Raw genomic sequence first — 25,368 nt, forward strand, 5'->3', positions numbered from 1 at the left:
TCAGCCTTCTAAACTCCAACGAGTACAGGCCCAAAGACTTTGTGGCCAGTTGTAGTTGGAAGAAGAAAGGCAGCGAGTTGCCTGAACAAATTGATGTTTTTTTAAACTGATTGGACTCATGTATGGCCACACTCCGATAACATTTGCAAAGACCCCCAATTATTCCACCTCTGAGGCCACCATGCTGAGCTCTGAATGCTGGACACTCCAGTAACTCCAATGTCCAGTGCAAACAGAACATGGTGGGATACAGTTGCATTTTTGCATGCCACCAGAACTGTCCTCAGGAAAAGAGGGTTCTGAGGGTTGGAGTAGGGTGGTGGTGGTGGTGAGGGAGCAGGATGGTGGGGTGGGATGTGGTAGTGGTGGTGATATGTACACATCCCTACACTTTTAACTCACACACTCATAAGGACAGTTCAAAAGGCTAAGCAAATTTACTTATATTTCAGGCTGTCTGGTGAAGGGATGATTTGAAATGACTCAACAATAAGTAATGGTACATAGAAACCCTACAGTGCAGAAGAAGGCCATTCGGTCCATCAAGCCTGCACCGACAACAATCTAACCTAAGCCCTCTCCCCATATTACCCCGCTAATCTCTCTAACCTACACATCCCAAGGACACTAGGGTTAATTTAGCATGGCCAATGCACCTAACCCACACATCTTTGGAGTGTGGGAGGAAACCGGAGCACCCGGAGGAAACCCACTTAGAATGTGCAAACTCCACACCAACAGTGACCCAAGTAATTGAACCTAGGTCTTTGGAGCTCTGAGACAGCATTACTAACCACTGTGACACAGTGCTGCCCTATCCATAATGACAGATATAATTTCTAGATGGTTATATGAAGTCAAAACAATGTCTGAACCCACATGGTTTTGCATGGAGATGTCTCATTGTCTTTGGGCAAGATTTTCCGGCCATTCATGCCAGTGGGATTTTCTGTAGTGAACGGAGATGTGGCTGAATGCTAAATTCTCCATCCTAGCTTGCAGCAGCGGCTGGCTGTGAACGGCCTTTGTCTCCAGATTCGAGAGGCTGAGTATCTTGCCTGTCCATATTGCTGTTGTGCTCTTTATTCGCTTGAAAGGATAATCATGATTGCTTCACAGATATCCTGATGCAACTCTGCACTGTCATGTGGTCAAGTGGTTTCATGGGTAAATAGGCAGATATTTGTGGTACATCCTGAGGAAGTGGATCCCATGACATTAATAGCTGGGAGTTACAAATAGCCTCAAGTGCACTTGATTAGGGATGGCAAGGAAAAATAACATCAACCAGGACCCTTACCCTATTGTGATGAGAGTGTGGGTGCGTGTGCAATGGCTAAAGGCAGGATTTTGCATGGCAGTAATAATATTCATGGGTAGGTAAATGGTTGACACTGTCCTACTGTTTGACACATGAAGGATGGATGCTTTAGCGGAGTTTGAGATAACTGCCAGTTCCAAGTGCACCCATAACCTAGCGGGAGCTAGTGGCCTAGAAATTGGCCTTGATTTGTTTCTAGCCTGAAATTAGTGGTGCACTCTGACTTTACTAGAAACTGTGGCTTGTATCCATTTGAGCCTTGGGTTTCGTCAACAAATCGCGGGTAAGCTGCAAATGCCAATCAAGCAGATGGTTGACAATGGAAAATGGTAGTGCTACTAAATCAGGAGGATTCCTTCTCCCTATGGCTCTGCATACAGGTGAGTTGGAAAATAAATGCCTCCATCAGCCTTCATATGGCACCATTAAGAAACCAAATTATTGAGTGAAGGCGATCTGGCTCCTGCGCTGGTCATAGATGCTGAATGTTCATCAAAACTCCTTAGCTAGGCATCGGGCCCAAGATTCAAAGCAGCTGTATAAGACACTTGGAAATCAGCCTTTGCCATAAACCAGGTATAGAATGCTGCATTCTGAATCACAGGATCCCTTCATTGCAGAAGGAGACCATTCAGCTTATCGAGCCTACACTGACAACAATCCCACCCTGGCCCCATCCCTATAATCCCACATATTTAACTCGCTAATCCCTCTAAGATATCCATCCTGGGACACAAAGGGCAATTTAGCTTGGCCAATCAACCTAAATCACACATCTTTGGATTATGGGAGGAAACCCACGCAGACATGGGGAGAACATGCAAACACCACATAGACAGTGATTCAAGCCAGGAATTGAACCCAGATCCCTGGACCTGTAAGACAGCAGTGCTAACCACTGTGCCACCTTGCTGCCCATTAAGTCGCTCCTTTTTGCCCCTACTTAAATGAGAGAGTCGAGGGTCAAATCCTACCATTCAGTTGGAGAAAGCAGAGAGGACTAATTGGCAATCTCACTCTAAGAGGCCACAGTATGGCTGGTGTGGAAATGTAATTTTTTTAACAATCACAATGATACAAAGGGGAGAGTTTTTCTGAAGGCAGGCTTTTGGGTTGAGCATTTTTCTATGTTTGGCAGATCTGTTCATGACCAGAGAGTGCTTGACGCAGAAACTAGGCACTTGAAATGGGAAGTGTTTTGTTGTCAGCATTAAAATCTCTCACTTTGATGAGCACAATAAATTAAAATAAAAATTTAATTCACAAAATAGAGCAGTGGAGAGCGAATTAAAGCTTAAGTATTAAATCTACCAGCAAGGTCAGGCATTACCATTTTCTCAGAAAAAGTGATAGAGAATTTAACATTCTATGATTAGTTAAAATTTATGGTTGGAAAACTCAAGTACATCGTTTGTGCAAAGTAAACTGCCCTTCAAGGCCAGTAGAGAGGTATTTACTTTTAAATTAAGCATGGGGATATCAGCAGTTTGTTATTAATTTTACTTTATATATATTCACAACACTGAAATATGAGAATAATTGAATTATCTAGCATATGAAAATTACATTAAAAATATGTCACACTGGATCGTACTAAAGACGAGATGCAACTATGCAGGAAAATAGCTGCAGATTGTGAAAATATGTACAGTTAAAGAGCTTTAAAAATCACACAGTTTAGCCACAATTGGGAACTGGTATTGATTTGGAAGGAGAGACTGTGTGTATGCTTAAATGGCTGGGATACAGTGCATTTCTCCTGTTATTCTCGGAGACAGCAGAAACTCACATCGAAACACATCTGGCCAGCAGCAAGTGTGCCACGAGAGATTGCTGTACAGGCTGCTGAAGGTTATATCTTTTCTCATGTGTTTGTTAAACAGCCGCTGAATCCTTCATCTCTTCAAACTTTCCTTGTCTAAGTTCAAGGTCCTTTTTGGTTAGACGGCCGGCTGGCCAGACTTGCATAGTAGGCACACTGAGCCAAGTCGCAGATTCCATTCGGTCCAGGGGGCCCCTGAGGACCTATCCCACCAGGTAGGCCAGACTCTCCTGGTGGTCCTGGGGTACCAGGAATTCCATCTTTCCCATAGCCAGGTGTTCCGGGTGTACCTAGAAATACAAGATGAATTTACGACAATGTCAGCAAAAGTCTACAATGAGAAATTTGACTCTTTGAGCTTTTAGAACATAGAACATAGAACCCTACAGTGCAGAAACAGGCCCTTCAGCCCATCGAGTCTGCACTGACCACAATCCCACCCAGACCCTATCCCCATATCCCTACACATTTACCCGCTAATCCCTCTAACCTACACATCCCAGAACACTAAGGGGCAATTTTAGCATGGCCAACCAACCTAACCCGCACATCTTTGGACTGTGGGAGGAAACCAGAGCACCCGGAGGAAACCCACACAGACACGAGGAGAATGTGCAAACTCCACACAGACAGTGACCTGAGCCGGGAATCGCACCCAGGTCCCTGGAGCTATGAAGCAGCAGTGCTAACCACTGTGCTACCGTGCTTGAGTAGCTTTACTCCAAGCTACTCAAGTCTTCTGGACTTCTTGTCAACCATGGCTCAATTGGTAGCATAGTCTTCTCTAAGTGAGAAGGTTGGTGGTTCCAATCTCACTCCAGAGACTTAAATACAAAAATCTGGTCTGGTGTTCCAGTGAAGTAACTAAGGGAGAGATGTATTTTCAGAATGCCATCTTTCAGTTGAGATGTTATACTGAGGCTCTATCTGTTATCTCAGGTGGATGTTAAAGATCCAATAGCACCATTTTGATTGAGTGGGGGAATTTATCCCTAATGCCACAACATTGTGAAATCTTTATGGTGCAGAAGACCATTCGGCCCATTGAGTCTGCACAGGCTCCCTAAAAGAGCATCTACCTCGTCCTTTTGTCCTGCATTAATCCCATATCTTTGCTTATTTTTTTTTCAGATTGCATTCCAATTTGCGATTGAATACCTCAAATGAAACCACCTCCACCGCCCTCTGAGGAAATTTGTTCCGACTCCAACAACTCTTTGAGTGAAAATTTTTCCTCACATCACTCTTACTCATTTTGTCCATTATTTTGAATCTGTGCTCTCTTGATAGGGTCTGGCTGGTGGCCCCTGTGAGGGGAGTGAAGGGGTTGGGGTGTCGCTTTGGGAGGCTGCGGGCTGTGTTAAATTGGGCATGACATTAGGAAGAGGGAATTCCTGTATTGGGCACAGGGCACCCCGAAGGAAGTAGCCCCCTCCCCCAGTACTAGCTATGTAGCCATAGATTTCAGGCTACCTGCTTGGCCAGGGTCTCACCCATCATAGGTAAACTGGTGGCGGGAATGCACTGAAGTGGTCATTGATTGACAGATACATCTGGAACAGATGGGAAGGTGGTGGAAAAAACAGAACATTTTATAAGTCCCCCCCTTCAAACCTGCTGGTGGGAGACCATAAAATTCTGCCTTTGGAATCAGCTTATGTTTATGGATATTATGACTACATGCAGTGGGTTGGGAGACTCAAGCAGAGGTCTTTTCACAGGCTCCCCCCACCCCAGACACAATGGCCTCTCTGAGTCTCTGGCAGCCAGATATCCAGCACCATCAGTTCCACACCAGAAATCGGCATGGGTCTACATAATTTATTTAAATCATCATTTAAATCCATTTCAAACATCATTAATGGATCCGGGCCAGCTTGTCTCTCTCCCCCTGCCAGAAGTGTTTCATTTCAGTGGGGTTTACTGTTGCTCTCACTTACGGGGAGCTAGCGGCCCAACCCAGCTGAAGTGACGGGGGGCAATTGGGGCCCCCCAAAGGGTCAAGGGTAAATAAATTGCCACCTTGGCACTGCCCACTGGGCATTGGACAATGCCAAGAGAGTGGGGCCTAAAGAAGGGTGGGGCATATAGGAGGGCATGGCCTCTGGGTGAGCGATCGGTAGGGGTGGGATGTCTTGTTGCCATTCTGCACTTATGATCAGTGACAGAGGGAAGGAGGCTAGCAATCAGGGCTGGCCATCAGGCTGGGGGTTGGGTTTGCCGTTCTGGGGGTGGGTTGGGAAAGCTGGGTGAGGGGCTTTGGGAATGTTGGGAGAGGCGGTCGGCCTGCTGGTGGGGGTGGGGGTTGAGATCAGGAGATTGGGGCTACCGGTATTGGGAGGCGATCGAGGCAAGCCGGGAGGGGGGTGGTTGCAGGGGAGTTTTGAAGCTGACTGGACATGTTTGGGGGGGTCAACATGGGGGACCACACAGCCAGTGATGCGGGGATCACGCGGCTGGCCAGCAATCGATCTGGCCAGCGTTCGGGAGGCTGGCAGTGCAGGGCCTCTGTGCACACGTCAATCTTGGCGCTGACAAATCGGTGCAGGCGCAGTGGCCCACTTGACGCTAAATAGGTCCCTTCCACAGAATTTTAGCCTAATTCACGCTAGTGCACTCTGCAGTGCACAGAGTGCAGGAAAATCATTTTGAAAAACAATGGGATTTACTGCAGTTTTCATGCAAACTCAAAACTTGAAATTCTTTTGGAGAATTGCCCCAGTAATTTTCACTGTATACCAACACATATGACAATAATAAATCAAATCAAAATCAACAAACCATAACTGAAAAACCAGAACACAGGAATTATTATTTTGATATATCATTCTTTACCTCTCAGCCAAGGGTTAAGAACATGTACTTTATAGTATATATTTTAGTAATGTTTAGGATATGGAATAAAATAACAGGTCTTACCAGGGAGGCCTGGTGGACCAGGATCACCCCTCTGTCCAACACCCGCTTCTCCTTTTTCACCCTTAGTGCCTCTATCACCTGTACATAAAAAAGCACCACTTATAACGTGCCAGAAATGATTATGAGAATGTTGAGTTTACTTTTGTGAAGTTAAATACAGATTAGGATGAATATAATTCAGTATGTACTACACTGACATGAACCTCTTAAGTGTGGAGCAAGAATAATATGCATTTGCCTATCGCTCAGACCTGGTAGTGTACTTAATAAAAAGTCTTGTTACCAAAAAACCATCCCACATTCAGAAATGTATGCACATGTGTGCGTTCATGCATGTATGTGTGGACACTCATTATCCACTTCTTTATTATATTATCTCCGTTCAGCAGACATAAATGATCATTTAAATTGATGACAATGGAATACCCTCCATACGTGACTGGTGGAAGCCTTGACATGAAGTTTTAACCCATGCTATTCTATTCCAATGATCTTTAATAATGTTGCAGTCTTTCTTCCACCGCATATTAGATTATATGGAAGCTACTACAAATCACTACAAACACTGTTTTCCAGGCAATCTGATGAAATAACAGGACAACATAATCAACCAGTCATTTGAAAATGTATGTGGATTATGATCTTACATCTTATCGTACTCTAAGGGACAACTTCATAGTGCAAGCACTGCTCTACTTTGATATTTGAAATAATTAATACGTACGATAATTGTGTTAGGATTATTAGGTTATCCATTTAATGAGTCATTGGCTTCGTCATCTGACCAATTTTACAGTTTATAAAGTAAATAAATGAATCAGACCTTTTGCCTCAAATCTGGAACCACTGGCTGGTTTTTATATTGATATGCTTAAAAGCACCTCTTTAAAATAATACGCAAATTCATACCTTTTGGACCCATTGGTCCACCCGATCCTTCAGAACCAGGTTGTCCAGGTGGCCCAGGTTCTCCTGGAACACCAGGTCTCCCAGGAAAGCCATCCATCCCTGGTGGGCCAGGAGGCCCTGGCTTCCCAGGTGTTGCTTTAACAGATGTTGGTTGAAACTGAGACATGAGGTAGGACAGCCGCACTGTAAATAAATATCACAAAGCCCTTATTTTACTAATTGTCAAAAAGAGTCCAGACACAACATCTTGTGGTTTACCACTGACCAGAAGCTGAACTGGACCAGCCATTTAAATACTGTGGCTATAAGAGCAGTTCAGAGGATGCGAATTGTGTGGTGAGTAACTCACCTCCTGACTCCCCAAAGTTTGTTGGCCATCTATAAGGTGTGAATAAGGAATGTGATAAAATACTCTGCACTTGCCCGGATGAATGCAGCTCCAACAACACTCAAGAAACTCGGCAGCATCCAGGACAAAGCAATCCAACTGATTGGCATTCCATCTGCCACCTTAAATATTCTATCACCATTGTACAGTGGCAGCAATATTTACACAATACCCTGCAGCAACTCACCAAGGCTCCTTCAACAGCACCTTTCAAATCCTTACCACCTAGAAGGACAGGGGCAGCAGATGCATGGGAACACCATTCCCTGTAAGCTCTTTTCCAGGCCACACCACTTTAACTCAAAACTATATTGCCATTCCTTCAGTACTGGAGGATTAAAATCCTGGAACTTCCTCCCTCATGTTACCTGCACCACATAGGGTCACAGAGGTTTACAGCATAGAAACAGGCCTTTCACCCAACTTGTCCATGCCACCCAGTTTCTAGGGTTGATAAAGGGAAACAATAGATGTAGTATACCTGAATATCAAAAAAGACATTTGATAAGGTGCCACACAAAAGGTTAATAGGGAAAATTAAGGCTCATGAAGTTGTGGGTGATATGTTTGAATGGATCTTGGTTAATGAATAGAAAACAGAAAGTGGGGATAAACAGAGCTTTTTGGCAGGCAGTGAATACTGGAATGATGCAATGAACAGGCTTGGGCCACCACTATTTATAATCTATATAAATGATTTAGATGAAGAGACAGAAACTAATATATCTAGACTTGCCAATGAAATCAAACCAGGCAAGCTATGGGGAGGACACAAAGAAGGTGCAAAAAGATATGGACAGGTTAGATGAGTGGGATGATAGATATAGTACAATATAGAGAAATATGAAATTATTCACTTTGGTCATAAGAATAAAAAAACAGAATATTTTATTGGAGGTGAGAAACTTGTAAGTATGGATGTTCAAAGAGACTTGAGTGTGTTTATTCACTATGATGAAGAGTGCGAGTATAAGCCATTTGTTCTCTCCTAAGATGCTGTTTGATCTGCTGAGCACTTCTAGCATTTTTACATTTTGTTTCAGATTTACAACATCTGCAGCATTTTATAATATTTTGTCCTCTACTCTACAAAGCTCTCTTTGCTCTGCCAATAGGAAAGACGATGGCCTAAGTGGTATTATCACGAGACTATAAATCCAAAAATTCAACTAATATTCTGGAGACCCAGTTTTGAATCCCATCAAAGCAGATGGTGGAATTTGAATTCAATATAAAATATCTGGAATTAAGAATTTATTGGTGACCATTGTTGATTGTCGGAAAACTCATCTGGTTTACTCATGTCCTTTAGGGAACCATCCTTACCTAGTCTGGCCAACACGTGATCCCAGAGCCATAGAAATGTGGCTGACTCTCAACTACCCTCTGAAATGGCCTGGCAGGCCACTCAGTTCAAGGGTGACTAAGATGGTCAATAAATCATAAAATCATAGAATCCTACAGCATAGAAGGAGGCCATTTGGCCCATCAAGTCTGCACCAACTACAATCCTATCCAGGTCCCATTCCTGTAACCTCATGCATTTACCCTAGCTAGACCCCCTGACCCTAAGGGACAATTTAGCATGGCCAATCCACCTAACCCACACATCTTTGGAGTATAGGAGGGAACTGGAGCACCTGGGGGAAACCCATGCAGACACAGGGAGGATGTGCAAACTCCACACAGACAGTGACCCAAGCTGGGAATTGAACTCGGGCCACTGTGAGGCAGCAGTGCTAACCACTGTGCTTCCGTGCTGCCCGTCAAATGCTGGCCAGCCAGCCAGCAATGCCCACATCCCACAAATGAATATTAAAAATATCAAATACTTCAATTCAAATGTCAGGAAAGTACAATTAATTTTAATTCTATTTTTTACAGCAGACATCTTTGTGAGCTACAGCAGGTTACTGAATTGGGTTGGATTAAGTTGTTATTTTCTACCCATTTGGAATTGTCCGGATGCATTTCATTTACTGTAATCAGAGAAAGAAAAATTTCCACCTTAGTGCTTGAGGATAGATTGAAACTTTGGCCCTGTGACTGTGTTCTTACAAAAGTTTAGTCGAGTAAATATATAAATATGAAGTGTAACCTACCATCGAGCTGCTTCGACAGCTCTTCCCGTATAAGCCTTCTCAGTTGTTCTGTAGATGGTGGCTCACCCTAGGAAGTGTAACAGAAAGAGGTTATGAGTCAATGCTAAATCAATATATGAGGGGTAATTTTACCAAACTCCACTCCTGATAGGGAATGTTGCCTCTTGACAGTACATATCAGATGCTTGGCTAGTAATTTTAAATAGATAGAAAATAGAAGAACAAATTCGCGTTACAAATTCTCTTGGTAAGGGGCCTGATTTCACAAAACTATCCCTGACTCTTGAAAATTAATCCGTCTAAAACTAGACACAAGAAGGAGCTATGATCAGGAAATTGAATGTGATGATCAGCCATGATAAATATGAATGGTGGAGCAGTCTCGAAGGGCCAAATGGCCTACTCATGCATCTAGTTTATATGCTGATGTTGATTCCACCTTTAAGTATGGATTCAAATTTGGAAGCTCCATTCTCTGAAGGAATTCCTGGTGCAGAAGGATTTTGTTTTCCATCTGAGCTCGTTCGGCATGCATAACTCAGAACGCTACGTAAAAATTGGTAACAGTACAATGTTGCTAGGTGTGTTGTATAGAGTGGACTAATGTTTATGAACATTTAAGTTAGCCCCGTTTAAAATGGTCAGATGAAATTTCTGTTAGACAATTAAGTCAAGATAATTGGGGAACAAATGTTTTTGAGAACTATGCTCAATGAATTTATGGTGCCAATGTTGCTATGACGTCTGACATCAAGGGTTTTTCTACTTTGAAGAAATAGAAACATCTCAGGTGATATCTCATGCCTAAACAAATCATGCATTGTTTTAACTGATCTCTATCAGTCGGAAACCTTTCTTCTCTGATGTTATGATAGGAAATGGTTTTAACTAACCTAGGGCAGCATGGTAGCACAGTGGTTAACACTGCTGCTTCACAGCTTCAGGGACCTGTGTTTGATTCCTGACTTGGGTCACTGTCTGTGTGGAGTTTGCACATTCTCCTTGTGTCTGCGTGTGTTTCCTCTGGGTGCTCTGGTTTCCTCCGACAGTCTAAAGGTGTGCAGGTTCAGTCGATGGACCATGCTAAAATTGCCCCTTAGTCTCCTGAGATGTGTAGGTTAGAGGGATTAGCTGGTAAAGATGTGGGGGAAGGGCCTGGGTGGGATTGTGTTTGGTGCAGACTTGATGGGCCCAATGGTCTCTTTCTGCACTGTAGGTTTTCTATGAACTGTTGATTTTACTAGGTTTGGTGTGGGGCTTGGGTTAAAATATGTTGACAAAAGAATGTGACTTTATTAATGACCATTTGGTTTACTCGCTCACTCATTCATGGGACATGGGTGTTGCTGGGTAGCCAGTGTTTATTGCCCATCCCTAACTGCCCGTGAAAAGGTGGTAGTGAGCCGCCTTCTTGAATCGCTGCAGTCCATGTGCTATGGGTTGACCCAGAATGACGTTGGGGAGGGAGTTCCAGGGTTTTGACTCAGCGACTGCGAAGGAACAGTGATATATTTCTAAATCAGGGCAGTGAGTGGCTTGGAGGGGAACTTGCAGGTGGTGGCGTTCCACGTGTCTGCTGCCCTTGTCATTCTAGATGGAAGCGTTTATGGCTTTGGAAGGTTTTGTCTTTGGTGAATTGCTGCAGTGCATCTTTTAGAGAGTAGACACTGCTACTATTGAGGGTCAGTGGTGGAGGGATTGATATTTGTGGATGTGTTGCTGCTTTATCCTGGTTTGGTATCAAAAGGAAATGTGCCATTGTTTGTAAGGGAGTGTAAACTTCTGGATTTTTAAACAACTAAGGACCCTTGGGTTAGAAATTTTAAAAATTCAGATCTTAGAATATTTTTATAAATTAGAAGGGTTTTATGCCTCAAAACCCTAAATCTTATAGTTAGTAGCCAGGGTCGACATCAGTATTCGGGTACTTACTCTTTCTCCAGGTACACCAGGAGGGCCTAACTGTCCTGGTGACCCAACTGGGCCTCTTTCTCCTGGAGGCCCCACTGGACCCATCATCCCAGTGTGTCCTTTTATACCTGGAAGCCCTGGATCACCAGGCTGTCCTCTGTCTCCTGGAGTTCCTTTTTCACCTTTGATGCCTCGATCGCCCTGCCCAAAAGGAAAGTAAATAAAACCTTGGAAATAAATGAAATGAAAAACAGAAAACTTAAGACAAACAATTGTTGTGCTTTTTCTCATTTATCCCTATCTTTAGTTATCTCTACTCCATCAAATTATAACAGCATAATAATTTGGCCACTGACATCATGAACATGATTGGAAGAGTTCCTCTGACTGCCTTGTCCAATGAATGAATAAACCTATTTTGCTGGAATTAGAAACAGAGTATAAGAAATATACTTGTCATATTAGTAAGTCAGTAAAATACAACAACCAGAGATCAAATTCCCAGAGTTGTTCATCATCTCATCCTCAGAGGGAGAACTGAACATTTTTGTGGGTAAAGCCAAAAAAAAATTTATCTGACAGAAGTTGGTCTCAGAGTCTTGTTAAAAATATTTCTCATTGTGTTGTCAATTACTCTTTCTTTTGGAACAATTATTCTCTGAATTCAAATTAAAGAACAAACTGGTTTGTATTTATATGCATCTCATCATATTCCAGTGACAACAATTAAATCATTTTTGTAGTGCTGTCACCATGATGGCATACACGTGCATAGCATGTGGGCAGCACGGTGGCACAGTGGTTAGCACTGCTGCCTCACAGCGCCAGGGACCCAGGTTCGATTCCAGTCTTGGATGAATATCTGTGTGGAGTTTTGTATGTTCTCCCCGTGTCTGCGCTGTTCAAAGATGTGCAGATTAGGTGGATTGACCATGGTAAATGCATGGGCTAATGGGGATAGGGTGGAGGTGAGGGCCTGGGTGAGATGGTCTTTCGGAGACTCGGTTAATACTTGATGGACTGAATGGACATTTGTGTTGAATAAATGGAAACAGTGGAGTGATGAGTGCTTGTAAATACAATGCATAAAAAAAAGTAGACCGCATTGGGATATCTTTGAACTTCTATAATGTTTGAAATGATACTTGAAACTTGTACATCTGATGTGTTAAGCGTAATTTTACAAGATGTAAATTTTAAATTTAAACGTTTGCACTGTAGCGATTTCTGCACTGTAGCGATTCTCAATGGAAACTTCTCTCTCTCTAAAAGCAAGATAAATGACTAATTAATCTATTTCTGGTGTCTTGATTGAATGAGGAATATTGGCTGGGATGCAAAGGCCCCCACAGATGGATTCCTGTCCATCAACCAGGTTAGTATGTGGGTATTAAGGTGAAGCACAGAAAAGTCTGGTGTGAAAGATTACCCATTCCTTACAGAACTATTTTATTCATTTCATTGGAGGAAAATTGGCGGGTCCTGATCATAGCTTGAAATCCTTCCAACCAGATGTTCTCTTCTGCATTCCATCTGGACAATGCTCAACCCCTAAGTTGTAATTACACAAATCTGTCCTAATTTCATTATACTTACAAGCTGCACGTTTATGTCCTTTTAAAACTGAATTGTGTGGAGTCTTGATGGTTTGGTGAATAAATATGTTAATCAGTCCAGTACGAGCCACACAAATCAATTAAGCTCCAGATTTGATCTGAGGTGTATGATGATTTCAACTCATCTCACCAGGGGAGCAATCTTGCCTCAGCAGCAATGGATTTAGTTAACTACAAAGTGAATAATAGTGCATATTCAGCTGGACCCTTTTACATAGGATTTGTACCTTGTTTGATGGATCAGTTTATTTGATTTGTCTATTATTTATGATAGCGTCGGTGACATTCCATTTGTCTTCATCATTTCTTCACTTACCCTCTCTCCTTTGGACCCCCGGTCACCGGATTTGCCTGGAGATCCCTGCAACAAAGAGCAAAGCCAGTTTACAAACTGTTACATCTTGAACATAATGAGGAGATGTATCCTGCGGCCCAGTACAGAGTGAGTTTAATAATAGCCATGAACAGATGGTTACTATTAGAAGAAGGTGAAAATAGACACATTGTGCTTTACTTACTGTTTTTCCTGGATTCCCTGTCTCTCCTGGCTGTCCCTGTTCATGAAGAAAATAAGGTGATAAACTCTAACTTGCAAGAAGAGAAAAGGTGGGGCAAGTTCATGGAAGATTTATAGACAAGGATCAGCGTTTTAAAACTAATAAATTTTCAATCTAGATAAAATGCATTGCACTGGAAAATAAAAGGATTTAGAACATACTGATTTTGTACTTAAGGATCTAGAAATGTAATTTGAATTATTCAATCAGCTTGATTAATCATGGTCAGCACCATCACTGAAAGCGTACTACCATATTGATTGCAGCCCTACAACACCGTCATAGGTTATTAATCCATAGGGTACTAATTAATAGTGTTTCTCTATGTGCTATCAACAATGTGGTTATCTATACATCTTTATGCTAGGACTTAAGGTGTACAAAATTATGAGGGGGCCTAGATAGGGTGAACAGGAAAGACCTGTTTTCCCTAGCTCAGGGGTCAATAACTAGGGGGAGGGAAGTAGAGTTAAGGGTTGGAACTTTCTGGCCATCCATGGCAGTGCGATCTTCCAGAACTGCCACCAACAGAGCCCTACCGTGTGTTTCCTGCTGGTGAGGGATGCTTTCAACAATGGTGGGACTAGAAGATTCTGCCGCCGGCTAATGGCTGGCCACTTCCGGAAAATTTCTCCAAAAATGATTGATAGGAGAATTGCAAAGGACAAGAGGAAAATATTTTTCGCCCAGAGGATTGTGAGTGTCTGGAATCACTGCCCAAATAGGTGGTTGAAACGGAAACACGCAAAAAACATAGAACATTACAGCGCAGTACAGGCCCTTCGGCCCTTGATGTTGCGCCGATCAGTGGAACCAATCCAATGACCCTCTAACCTAAACTATTCCAATGTTATCCATATGCCTATCCACTGACCATTTGAACGCCCTTAAAGTTGGCGAGTCCACAATTGCTGGAGGCAGGACATTCCCTCTGAGTAAAGAACCTACCTCTGACATCCATCCTGTAATTACTGCCCCTTAATTTAAAGCTTTGTCCCCTCATGTTAGCCGTCACCATCCAAGGAAAAAGGCTCTCACTATCCACCCTATCTAACCCTCTGATCATCTTGTATGCCACTCAATATTGATAAGGTACCTGTACCTACACCTGAAGTGTTGTAACATGCAAGGCAATGAGTCCGGTGCTGGAACATGGAACTAAATTAAGGGGCTAGTTTCTTTTCCTATCTTTCTTTTTGGCTGGTGCAGACACGATGGGCTGAATGGCCTCTTTCTGTGCCGTGATCTTTCTATGGTTCTATGACTTTGAAAACCGCCTTGCTAAGGAACTAGAATTGAGAACACACATTGCTAATCTGTTGCAGGGATGAGGAGTTTCCCTTCTATCCTTCTGTGTTGTTTTAAAAAGGGAAGTTTGTCTTTGCAAAGTGTTCACCAAACATATTTTTAAAGAACAATTGCTTCTCAGTTGTGAGACAAAGAATAAGACAAATGACACTTGCCTGTGATCCTGGCAGACCCTGGAGCCCTGGAAAACCTGGCTCTCCATTTGCTCCTTTAGAACCCTTTGGTCCCTAAATTTCAAAATAAGGTCAGGTGAAAAATAGTCTACTCCTAAAATCTAGAAAAAATAAATGCATTGATCGACTAATGCGTGGTCTGTCTGAGAATTATAATATTTTTAGTTCTTTGCGAAGAAATGTTTCTATCCAAAAATTAGCCATGTTTTTTGCAACATGAATGATGACATTGGAAAATCTTTGCCTCACCATTTCGAGGTTACAGAAATGTCGCCAAATGTTTGTTAGTGTTGACTGGCGACTCAGTGGCATAATAGTTAGCATCGTTGCCTCACAGCTCCAGGGACCCAAGTTCAATTCAGGCCTTGGATGATTGTCTGTGTGGCGCTTGCACATTCTCCCCATGTCTGTGTGGGTTTCCTCTGGGTCCTCCAGTTTCCTCCCATAGTTCAAAAATGTGCAAGTTGGATGCACTGGCCAATGCTAAATTGCCTCTTAATGTCCCAAGGTGTGTAGGTTAGCTGGATTAGCCATGGGAAAGGTGTGGGGTTACAGGGGTAGAAAGGGTGGAATTATTGTCAATGCATGGTCTCCTTCTGCACAAACTCTCTGACAAAGAATCTTACCCAAGCCCACTCCCCGTAACCCCACATATTTACTCTGCTAATCCCCATAACCAATACATCGTGGGACACTAAGGGACAATTGAGTATGGCTAATTCATCCAACCTGCATATCTTTGAACTGTGGGAGGAAATCAGAGAGGCACGGTGGTACAATGATTAGCACTGCTGCTCCACAGCACCAGGGACCTAGGTTCAATTCCCACTTGGGTCATTGTCTGTGTGGAATTTGCATGTTCTCCCCGTGTCTGCGTGGGTTCCCTCTGGCGCTCTGATTTCCTCCCACATTCTAAAAGATGTGCTGGTTAGATGCATTGGCCCGAACAGGCAGCGGACTGTGGCAGCTAGGGGTATTTCACAGTAACTTCATTGTAGTGTTAATGTAAGCCTTACTTGTGACTAATAAATAAGCTTTATTTCACCTAACTTGCACAGCTTTGGACTGTAGGAGAAAACTGGGGCACCCTGAGGAACCCCAAGAAGGCACAGGGAGAATGAGCAAACTCCACATAGTCGCCCAAGGTTGGAATTGAACGTGGGTCCCTGGCACTATAAGGCAGCTGTGCTAACCCTTGTGCCACCATGTTGTCTGTAACTTCAGTATCCAGATATCGTGCTCAGTCAAATTCCCTATATAGTGCCAGCTTTTGTGAGGTATACCAGGACATCAAAATATAACAAAAGATAACTAGAAGTGTTACCTGGATACCTGGATTACCAGGCTTTCCTTCAGGGCCAGGCGGGCCACTTTTACCCTGTAAACACAATACATAAGCAATTAGGGCACAGCAATTGATGGTCTTCATCAGTGTTTTTTCAGGTCATCTGGTCCTGAACACTCTCTGCTTAGTGTCTACTGCCTTGAAAAAAACTCTTAAATTATGTTTTAATAATAGGTGAATTATATATTTTATCCAACCTCTGAAGTAATAAATCTCCTGTAATTATCCATTAATTATTTCTGATAACCTGAAAGTAGTCTTCCCATCATCGCATTAGGTAGTGCAAAGAGTCTTGAGTCCTTCTACTGTAAACCTTCATGACTGTGAAGATTTCTATCAATTCAAGCAGGTTATTACCCTGTGTTTGGATGGATAAGTGTTGGACACACATGGGGATCTGGCTACTTAAAGCTATAGAATGCATACAGAGGAAGGCCATTTGGCCCATAGTGTCCATTTGGTGATAGCCCAGTTCTCCAATTTTTAGAAAGAATTATCATCATCTTTCTCAATAACTACTCCAGGAAAGATTTTCTATACTCCAACAGCCCAGTAGGCTCCCTGTATCCCAGTGTAAATGCTAATGGTGGGCCTGCCTCTTCTTGACCAGCTCATCTTGCTTGAATTCTTTGGTCGAGGGGCTTTTGGAGTCGAGAAGTCTGTCCCACTCCCGGGGAAAGTTTCATCTCATGGAGCTGCTGACCAATTCAGGCTGGTAGCTCTGCAGCATGGGCAGTGCCACTAGAGACTTCGCCAGTGCTGAAAGTGAAGCCAGGCCAAGAAGGAGGTGATCAGCGATGAGCTGGAACTCTGGAGACCTCAGACAAGCTCTGGTGAGGGGGTGGAGGGGGTGGGTGGGTGTGAGAGGGGGCATAAGGGGAGCATGTTGGACAAGGGGAGGGAGGGAGCAGGAAAACTGTGGGCAGGCAGCCTCTGATTGACACCCAGCTAAGAGGCATCCCTTCCTTTTCCTAGTCAAGAGCTCTCAGAGACAAACCTGCTGGGCTACACATTGATCCCTCCTGCCTTTCATTAAAACTGAGGGGTGGTGGGACGAGGCCTTCAAATGGGCATCAATAAACCACTTATGGGCCTCAGTTGGGCTATGGGTGGGTATCCCCACCCAACAAATGTCTCTGCAGCCACTCCTCAAATTGTGAGGGGGCAACCAGGCATACCAACTATTTATGGGTTCACCTGCTTTCTTTCCTGCCTCAGCCCTTTATGTAAAAACAGTTATCCTAATTTTCCCTTTGTTGTTCTAGAATTATGCTAAATCTACTCGTCCTTGTTAACTATCCATATTTAGAAACAACCAGGTAGATTTTGAAACTATTTGATCGTGGAGCATGGATGGCAGCAACCCATTTTCCTTCTCTTGTGACTCTTATTTGGCTTAACTTCAATAGAACAGATAAAATGGGCACTGATTCACTTTTGGTCGTTTTACACTATTGCATGGTCAACTAAAGCAGTATTTACCCTCCCAAAGCCTAATATGTCATCAACACTTACTGCAGTCATACCTAGATGACCCAAGAATCACAGAATCACATAAGACTACAATCACAGGGAACTACTGTGCAGAAGAGGCCCTTCGGCCCATCAAGTCTGCACCAACCTATGTAATGCCCTGACCTGCCCACCTAATCCCACTTGCCAACAGGGAAGAGGAAAACTGGGCCAGTGGCTAAGAAAACTACCACACTCACGCTGTCTGTTTGTCTGTTATGAGCCCAGAAATTACTGAGAATGACGGATTATGAAAAGCTACTGGGAGAATGCTGGTTTATTTAAGTGTTTGCTATTTTCAGCCAACTAGGCTGAACCGTATCTCTGATGTCAAGCCAGTGAAATGGAAGGAGCATTAATCCAGCTGAACTGAATTATGAAGCAGTTAAGCATCTGAAATAGCACTGGAAGACAAAGACAGATGTTGTACAGCATAACCTCAGTATGCCTTGGGTGTTAGAGAGTGAGGAAAGCTACTTAAATAGATAAGGAGATGGAAGCTTTGTTGCAAAGACTGAAGGAAAAGTGGCAGACAATGCCCATATAAAATATTTTTGAGTAAGCACTTTTTTGTTGGTTTGCTTCCATCAGAATCATAAGGAGGTTTCAAGGTTTCAGATAGAAGGCAATGTCTCCCTCAGTGGCCTGAACTCTCCCTGACATGCATGTATTTTACCTGATCGCCTCTTAAACCAGGGGGACCCTGAGGTCCTGGAGGTCCTTGTTCACCCTAAAAATATAAACAGCGATCCATAATAAAACACAGACAAGCAGAAAAGTACAGTGATTGAATAAATATGAGTTTGTAACTACGTTTGCACTTTGGGACCCAAATGGGCCAGTCAGTAGGTTTTAAAGGTTAACTCAGTACTTTCTGCATTGTATTTCAATGGTGTTTTACATCCTCCATCTACTAGAACAGCACGCTCCACCCCAGTTACAAATATGGCTTTACCACATTTGGTCCAGTTCACAGCACTCCCAAATCTGTGTCAGAAAGTGGATTTGAGTCCAAGTGCCTACTTGAGCATTCGCTCCCACTCTTGAGAATTGTTGAGTTAGTCACTGGGGTTGCTGTCCTTCATTTGGAATTTTTCTCCCACAATTCATCCCACTTACAATCCAGTCTGCTGGTTATATCCAGAGCCTTATCCAATGCAAAATACGGGATTGGCCTCACTTAGTGTTGAGAGCGAGGACGAGATGTGGCACAGCAGGATATTGAGTTCCTGGTCATCCTACCAAAGATTACTTCAGTCAGGCAATGAGGTTGGCCTACTAGAGCATGAACTTCCTGATTGAGTCCTAATTGATGGCCCAATCAGAGAGCCTCATGTTCCGTATTTAAAGCAGATGTGTCAGTCTCTCTCTGCCTGCTGAAGCAGGGAGCACACAGGGAGCACTCTGTTATGTCATGTGACCTGTAAATAAAGGAAATTTTGGTGACGGGACCTTCGCCTCCATGGATTTATTACACTACCAAAGATGTAACAATGTCTCTGCAATGTCCAGGCTTGGGCTGACAAGTGGCACATAACATTTATGTGCTAGTCCATCAATATCTCCAATAAGAGTGAACTTAACCATTGCCCCTTGATATTTAATAGCATTACCACCACCGAATCCCTCATTTTTAACATTGTGGGTGCTACCATTGACCAGAAACTTAGTTGGACCAGCCGTATCATACTGAAATTAATACAAGAACAGGTCAGAGGCTTGGAATCTTGTGGCAAGTAATTCACCATCTGACTCCTCACAGCCTGTCCACAATCTACAAAGCATAAGTCAGGACTGTGATGGAATATTCTCCACTTGTCTGGATGAATGCAGCTTCAATAACACTCAGGAAGCTTGACAATATCCTGGTCAAAGCAGCCTGATTGATTGGTACTCTATCCACAAACATTAATTCTCTCCACCACCGATGCACAGAGACAACAGTCTGTACCATCTACAAGATAGACTGCAGGAACTCACCAAAGCTCCGAAGACAGCACCTTTCAAAAACAGAACAACTACTATTTAGAAGGGCAAGAGCAGCAGACACCTGGGAACACCATCATCTGTAAATGCCCTTCCAAGCCACTCACCATCCTGACTTGGAAATATGTTACCATTCATCCATTATTATTGGTTGGGTCAAAATCTTGCTGCTCTGTCCACCACATGGACAACAGCAGTTCAGGAAGCAGTTCATCACTACCTTTTCAAAGGCAATTAGGAATGGACTACAAACACTGGCCTAGATAGCAAAGGCAACATCTCTTGAATGAATTAAAAAAATACCAAAACTGATGTTTGAAACTTACATCGCTCCCACGTGGTCCTGGCTGACCTGGTGGCCCAACATTTCCTACTTCACCCTGTATAAAGAAATACCAATTAATATTAAAAGACTCTTCTGTCCACGCTTAGTTTTTCTGACATAGAGCAGCAGGAGCCTACCTATTACTTTGGCTCAGAACTGGTCGAGACTTATCAATTGACTACTGATGCGAAGCTTATTTTTTTCCTCAGCATTAACTTCTAATATTCTATGAGACAGAAACGAGATCTAAGCCACTGATATTTTAGTCAATGACAATTCAAGTGAAAACCAATCCAAACAGCTTTTACTTATTTGGACTAAGTATTTTGCCAAAGAGTTCTTATAGGGTGTCTTAACCAGTGCAAAAGTACCATGGGAACAAGGGAACATAGGAACATGGGAACATAGGAATTAAGAGCAGGAGCAGGCTTTCGGTTCTTTGAGTCTGCTCCACCATTTAACATGACCATGGTCTCAAGTCCATTTTTCTGCCTGCTCCTTATAGTCCTTTAACCTGCTTTTCACCAGAAACATATCTATCGCTTTCTTGAATCTGCTGATTGATTCTGCCTCGACTGTACCCTGGAGCAGTGAGTTCCCCAGATTCACAACTCTCTGGGAGAAGTAGTTTTTCCTCATCTCAGTTTTGAACCTACCTCGTCTCAGTCTGCGGGTGGGATTTTCCATCCGTTCTCACCTCAAGGTCAGTTAATCCCATCAATGGACCTTTGCATGGTCTGTGTCCTGCCTGTTACAATTCCCGTGGCGGGTGGGATAGGAAAACTAACCCCCCGCCCCCCCGCAATATCTATGACTTCTTGTTTTACATTATCCCAAATGGGGACCATCGACGTCCACCTTATCAATCCTCTTTAGCATTTTATATACCTCAATCAGATCCGCTCTCATTTTTTCTGAACTCCAGCAAGGACAAGCACAAGCTAATCAACCGCTCTTCGTATGACAGTCCTTTCATTCCTGGAATCAATCTGGTGAACCACCTCTGAACTGCCTTCAGGAATAAAGAGGATCTCAGGTCTGTTTTAGTGGAGAATTATTTAAAGTCCTGGAATGATTTGATCTTTGGGCTTATTTCAAGTCAGGTGAGCAAATACTGGAAATACAGGAATAAATCATTTTAAGTGTCGTCTACCATATTCCTTTACAAGTCTTCTAAACTTAGTCTTAGGAGAGTAAATTCCCATTTTGTACATAATGGTCATCAACCTCCCTCTACCAAATTTCTTATCCTTACATTTCCCAAATTGAACTGCTGTTTTCCCATCCGCTGATTATCTGATGTGGATTGGCTTGAATTTCTGTGTATTGGAATACATCACTGCACCCTGCCAATAGTGCTGTTTAGTTTGCAAATTTGGACAGAATTCCTTACTTTAAATCATTATTCAAGTTAAAAAGTTAGAGGGGTAAAATTGTTCAGTGCCAGCATTGCGGAGAAGACTCAAGAGAAATCAGCAGCCTATTACACAGTTTCTATTTCCCTTTGAACTGCAAAATAATGCCAAGAGTTTTCACTTCAAACCAAATAACACTACAACAATTAGCACTGCTGCCTCACAGCGCCAGGGACCTGTGTTCGATTTCCCAGCTTGGGTCACTGTCTGTGCGGAGTCTGCAAGTTCTCAGTGTGCCTGCGTGGGTTTCCTCCAGGAGCTCCAGTTTCCTCCCACAGTCTGAAAGACATGCTGGTTAGGGTATATTGGCCATGCAAAATTCTCTCTCGGTGTACCTGAACAGCGCCAGGTTGTGGTGACTGGGGGATTTTCACAGTAACTTCATTACAGTGTTAATGTAAGTCCACTTATGACACTAATAAATAAACTTTAAAACAATAATGAGATGAGGAAATGAGTCGTCAAAACACAGTCTCAACTATCATTCCATGGGCGATGGAAGATCAAACAAAGTGTACAAATTGCAGCCTTTCCAGTTGCTGGCATAAAACAACTTTGCCCCACCTAGTGACCCCATTATTGAAGCCTGTAGTACTCCATTTGTAATTGGCTGACAATGAGATAATTGTCAGTGTTATCCACTGACCACTGTTTGCTAAACTGCTTTAATATATCTCCATCTACCCATGGGTTTATGCCTTTCGTGGTCGCTAACTATATATGATAAAGGAAGGGATTCTCTGACCTCGCCCAGATACTCCGGTCCCATTGCAGTGAATAGGGATTTGGCTGAGTTCCAAATCCTTTGTTCTCACTGGCAGTGGCAGTTTGGCATGAATGGCTGGAGAATTCCAGCCATAGTCTTGTACCTTGCTGAAGTCCAGGGACACAATGTCCACTTTACTTTTTGGCAGGAATAGGAACAGAAACATTGGGAGATTTTTCCACTCGTTACCCATGGACATTAAAACCCAGTGGTTGCAAATCGACATGTTTTTGTGCGTGATACAAGAATAGCTTTCTGTCATATGCTCAGTATTTCATGATGCTCCTTTTCATCTCAACTTTCTGATTGTTAGATATTTCCAATACTTACTCTTGGACCAACTGAGCCAGTAGCACCTTTCGGACCTTTAAAACCCTGTGTAAAAGAGGTTAGCATATCAATGATTCAAATCATTATTTTCCTCTTCAGATATATTTTGTTTCAATCTCTCAGTTAAGCACATGTATTCTGATGAAATAGTCTACCATGCCATCTCCCATGAAGCCAAGCCAAAGAATCAGAATATACAATGAACTCTCAGGGAAACATAAAGGAAAAGTATTGTTTACAACATGAGATGGTTAATTGGAGTTTTATAGATGAGTTAATTTTCTAGTTATGATGCTTTTTCTGAAGTTGAAGTTGCTTTATTACTATAATATAATTGCTGTTTTCAATGGCACAAAGTGTGCACTGAAAACAACCCAGTCTAGGACCACAAGAGTTCTCCAGAGCCTGCTGGAGTCTGAAAGTTTTTTAAAAATAAGAAACCTCAATTTTTCGTGGTGGCCCATGATCAAAAGCAAGAGAAAAAGGCTTGATATACCTTTCCTGATCAGCTGAGGGTAGTTCCAACAATCAAAAAAGAGGAAGCAAACAAGAATGAGGACCCAAGATATTGGATCTCTACTCCTTTGCCTTTCCCTGGGATTTCTAGAATGTTTTCCTCAATTGGCAGGGTACCTCAGTCTAAAACAGACACATGTAGAGCATTAGCATCTAAATGAGGTAAATGGGGGTATTTCTAGCCTCATCTTCATGGGCATTCACCAGTTACATGTGCAGATAAAGCAGCATCAAATGAACCTGGTGCAGGTCCATGCACTGAGTCTGAAGAATCTCAGGTAGATGGAGAAGACCCTCAAGTAGCCCTTTTCTTTTTTAAGGTTCATAGATCCTCCAGTTGTTACTTGGACAGCGGCCAGGAAGCTACCTTTAGCCAGCAGTTTGCTGCCACAGACAATCAGACCTCCACCAACAGGTAGCTTTCCAGATAAGGATGACAGCTGCTGTGACTTCAATATCTGTAGCAGTAGAGGCTGTTTTCTTTGGAGAAAGTGAGGAGAAACACTAAACTGAGTGAAAATTAAATAATTTGTGGTCAAGTGAGCTCCTTAATGTGGCAAAGGTATTGCCTTTGCAAATCTGAATTTCAAGAACGCACTAGCATCCTTTGTGTCCAACATGGCCTAGCCATGGTCATACAGACTGAAGATATGATGGTTCTTTTCAATCCAACATAAGTTTGAATGTGCTTATCCATATTTGTCTGAAAACTAGTCAAATCAAACCAGCAAATGTTATTTTGTAACAGGTCTGAAACATTAACTATTTCTCTATCTAGAGATGCTCCACAAAACACCTGTTGAGAATTTCTAGCACATTCTGGCCCATAACTTCCTGGCTTCCCAGCATTGGATTTAGGGGTTACCACTAAGATATGCTGGGACATCCCTCTCAGAGGTTTTTTTTAAAGTCATAGAAGTTTACAGCATATAAACAGGCCCTTCGGCCCAACTTGTCCATGCTGCCCTTTTTTTTAAACCCCGAAGCCATTCCCAATTGCCCGCATTTGGCCCATGTCCCCCTATACCCATCATACCCATATAACTATCTAAGTGCTTTTTAAAAGACAAAGTTGTACCTGCCTCTACTACTACTTCTGACAGCTTGTTCCAAACACTCATCACCCTCTGTGTGAAAAAAATTGCCCATCTGGACACTTTTGTATCTCTCCCCTCTCATCTTAAACCTATGCCCTCTAGTTTTAGATTCCCCTACCTTTGAGTTCCCAGATAAGGGTTTACCTGGAAATTGTCCAGAAGTGCTAACTTCCCCTGGACAATGCATTGCATTTAGATGGTGCTGTTGTGGAGATGCTGGCATTGGACTGGGGTAAACACAGTAAGAAGACTCACAACACCAGGTTAAAGTCCAACAGGCTTATTTAGTAGCAAATGCCACTAGCTTTCGAAGTGCTGCTCCTCCGTCAGGTGAGTGGGAACAGTGAGTGTTTGTGAACAGATCTCCCACTCACCTGACAAAGGAGCAGCGCTCCAAAAGCTAGTGCCATTTGCTACCAAATAAACCTGTTGGACTTCAACCTGGTGTCGTGAGACTTCTTACTTTCGATGGTTCTGCCAGTTTTGCACTCATAGTTACCCTGAAAGAGTTAGAAAAAATAAAGCTCTTCTAACTTCAGTTAACTATTTTTAAAACTCAGACCGAGTTCCTCATGGGACATCCCTCCACACCCACTGACAGCACCACACCCCATGGTTTTTCCCAGCTCCATGGGATTACTCACAGCCATCTGCTTCAACCTTACACCCCAACCTGCCTAGATCTGACTTGCCACTGGACTGACCACCCCACTGACCTGGATGACCTTTCGGTTGTGACCCTCCTCCAATGTCGTACTCCTCCCTGCAATATCTGACTCCCCACCCCCAACGTCATACATTCCCCCCCACCCCACCCTCCCAGCCCTGATGTCATACTTCCACACCCTCCCCACCCTGCCCCAATGTCTGAGTCTCCACTTCCCCAAATGCCATTCATCTACGTTGGACCCCAACCTGCTTCTTCCCAGCCTGTTATTATCAATGGGATATTTAAGCTCACCTACTTTACAGCAGTTAATACAGTGAACAAAAAGGTGTGACATCCTTCTTTTATATTGTTTCTTTTATAATTCGCTGTTGGAGCTAGGG

General features: G+C 43.0%; 1 protein-coding gene across 1 annotated transcript in view; it reads right to left on the reverse strand.

The window, feature by feature from the left end:
- Positions 1-900: 900 nt before the first annotated feature.
- col22a1 (collagen, type XXII, alpha 1) overlaps positions 901-25,368 on the reverse strand; it is a 285,376-nt gene continuing 260,908 nt past the window's right edge. Inside the window, exons 53-64 of the mRNA XM_080193549.1 lie at positions 22,706-22,750; positions 20,196-20,249; positions 18,560-18,613; positions 16,351-16,404; positions 15,009-15,080; positions 13,507-13,542; positions 13,305-13,349; positions 11,394-11,573; positions 9,462-9,528; positions 6,972-7,154; positions 6,063-6,140; positions 901-3,433 (exon numbers count right to left, since the gene is read on the reverse strand). Coding sequence (XP_080049675.1) covers positions 3,246-3,433; positions 6,063-6,140; positions 6,972-7,154; positions 9,462-9,528; positions 11,394-11,573; positions 13,305-13,349; positions 13,507-13,542; positions 15,009-15,080; positions 16,351-16,404; positions 18,560-18,613; positions 20,196-20,249; positions 22,706-22,750 — 1,056 coding nt within the window. The 3' untranslated portion in view covers positions 901-3,245. The remainder of the gene's footprint in view (positions 3,434-6,062; positions 6,141-6,971; positions 7,155-9,461; positions 9,529-11,393; positions 11,574-13,304; positions 13,350-13,506; positions 13,543-15,008; positions 15,081-16,350; positions 16,405-18,559; positions 18,614-20,195; positions 20,250-22,705; positions 22,751-25,368) is intronic.

Source organism: Carcharhinus amblyrhynchos, chromosome 8, assembly GCF_965287045.1.
Source record: "Carcharhinus amblyrhynchos chromosome 8, sCarAmb.v2.hapA, whole genome shotgun sequence".
NCBI lineage: Eukaryota > Metazoa > Chordata > Chondrichthyes > Carcharhiniformes > Carcharhinidae > Carcharhinus > Carcharhinus amblyrhynchos.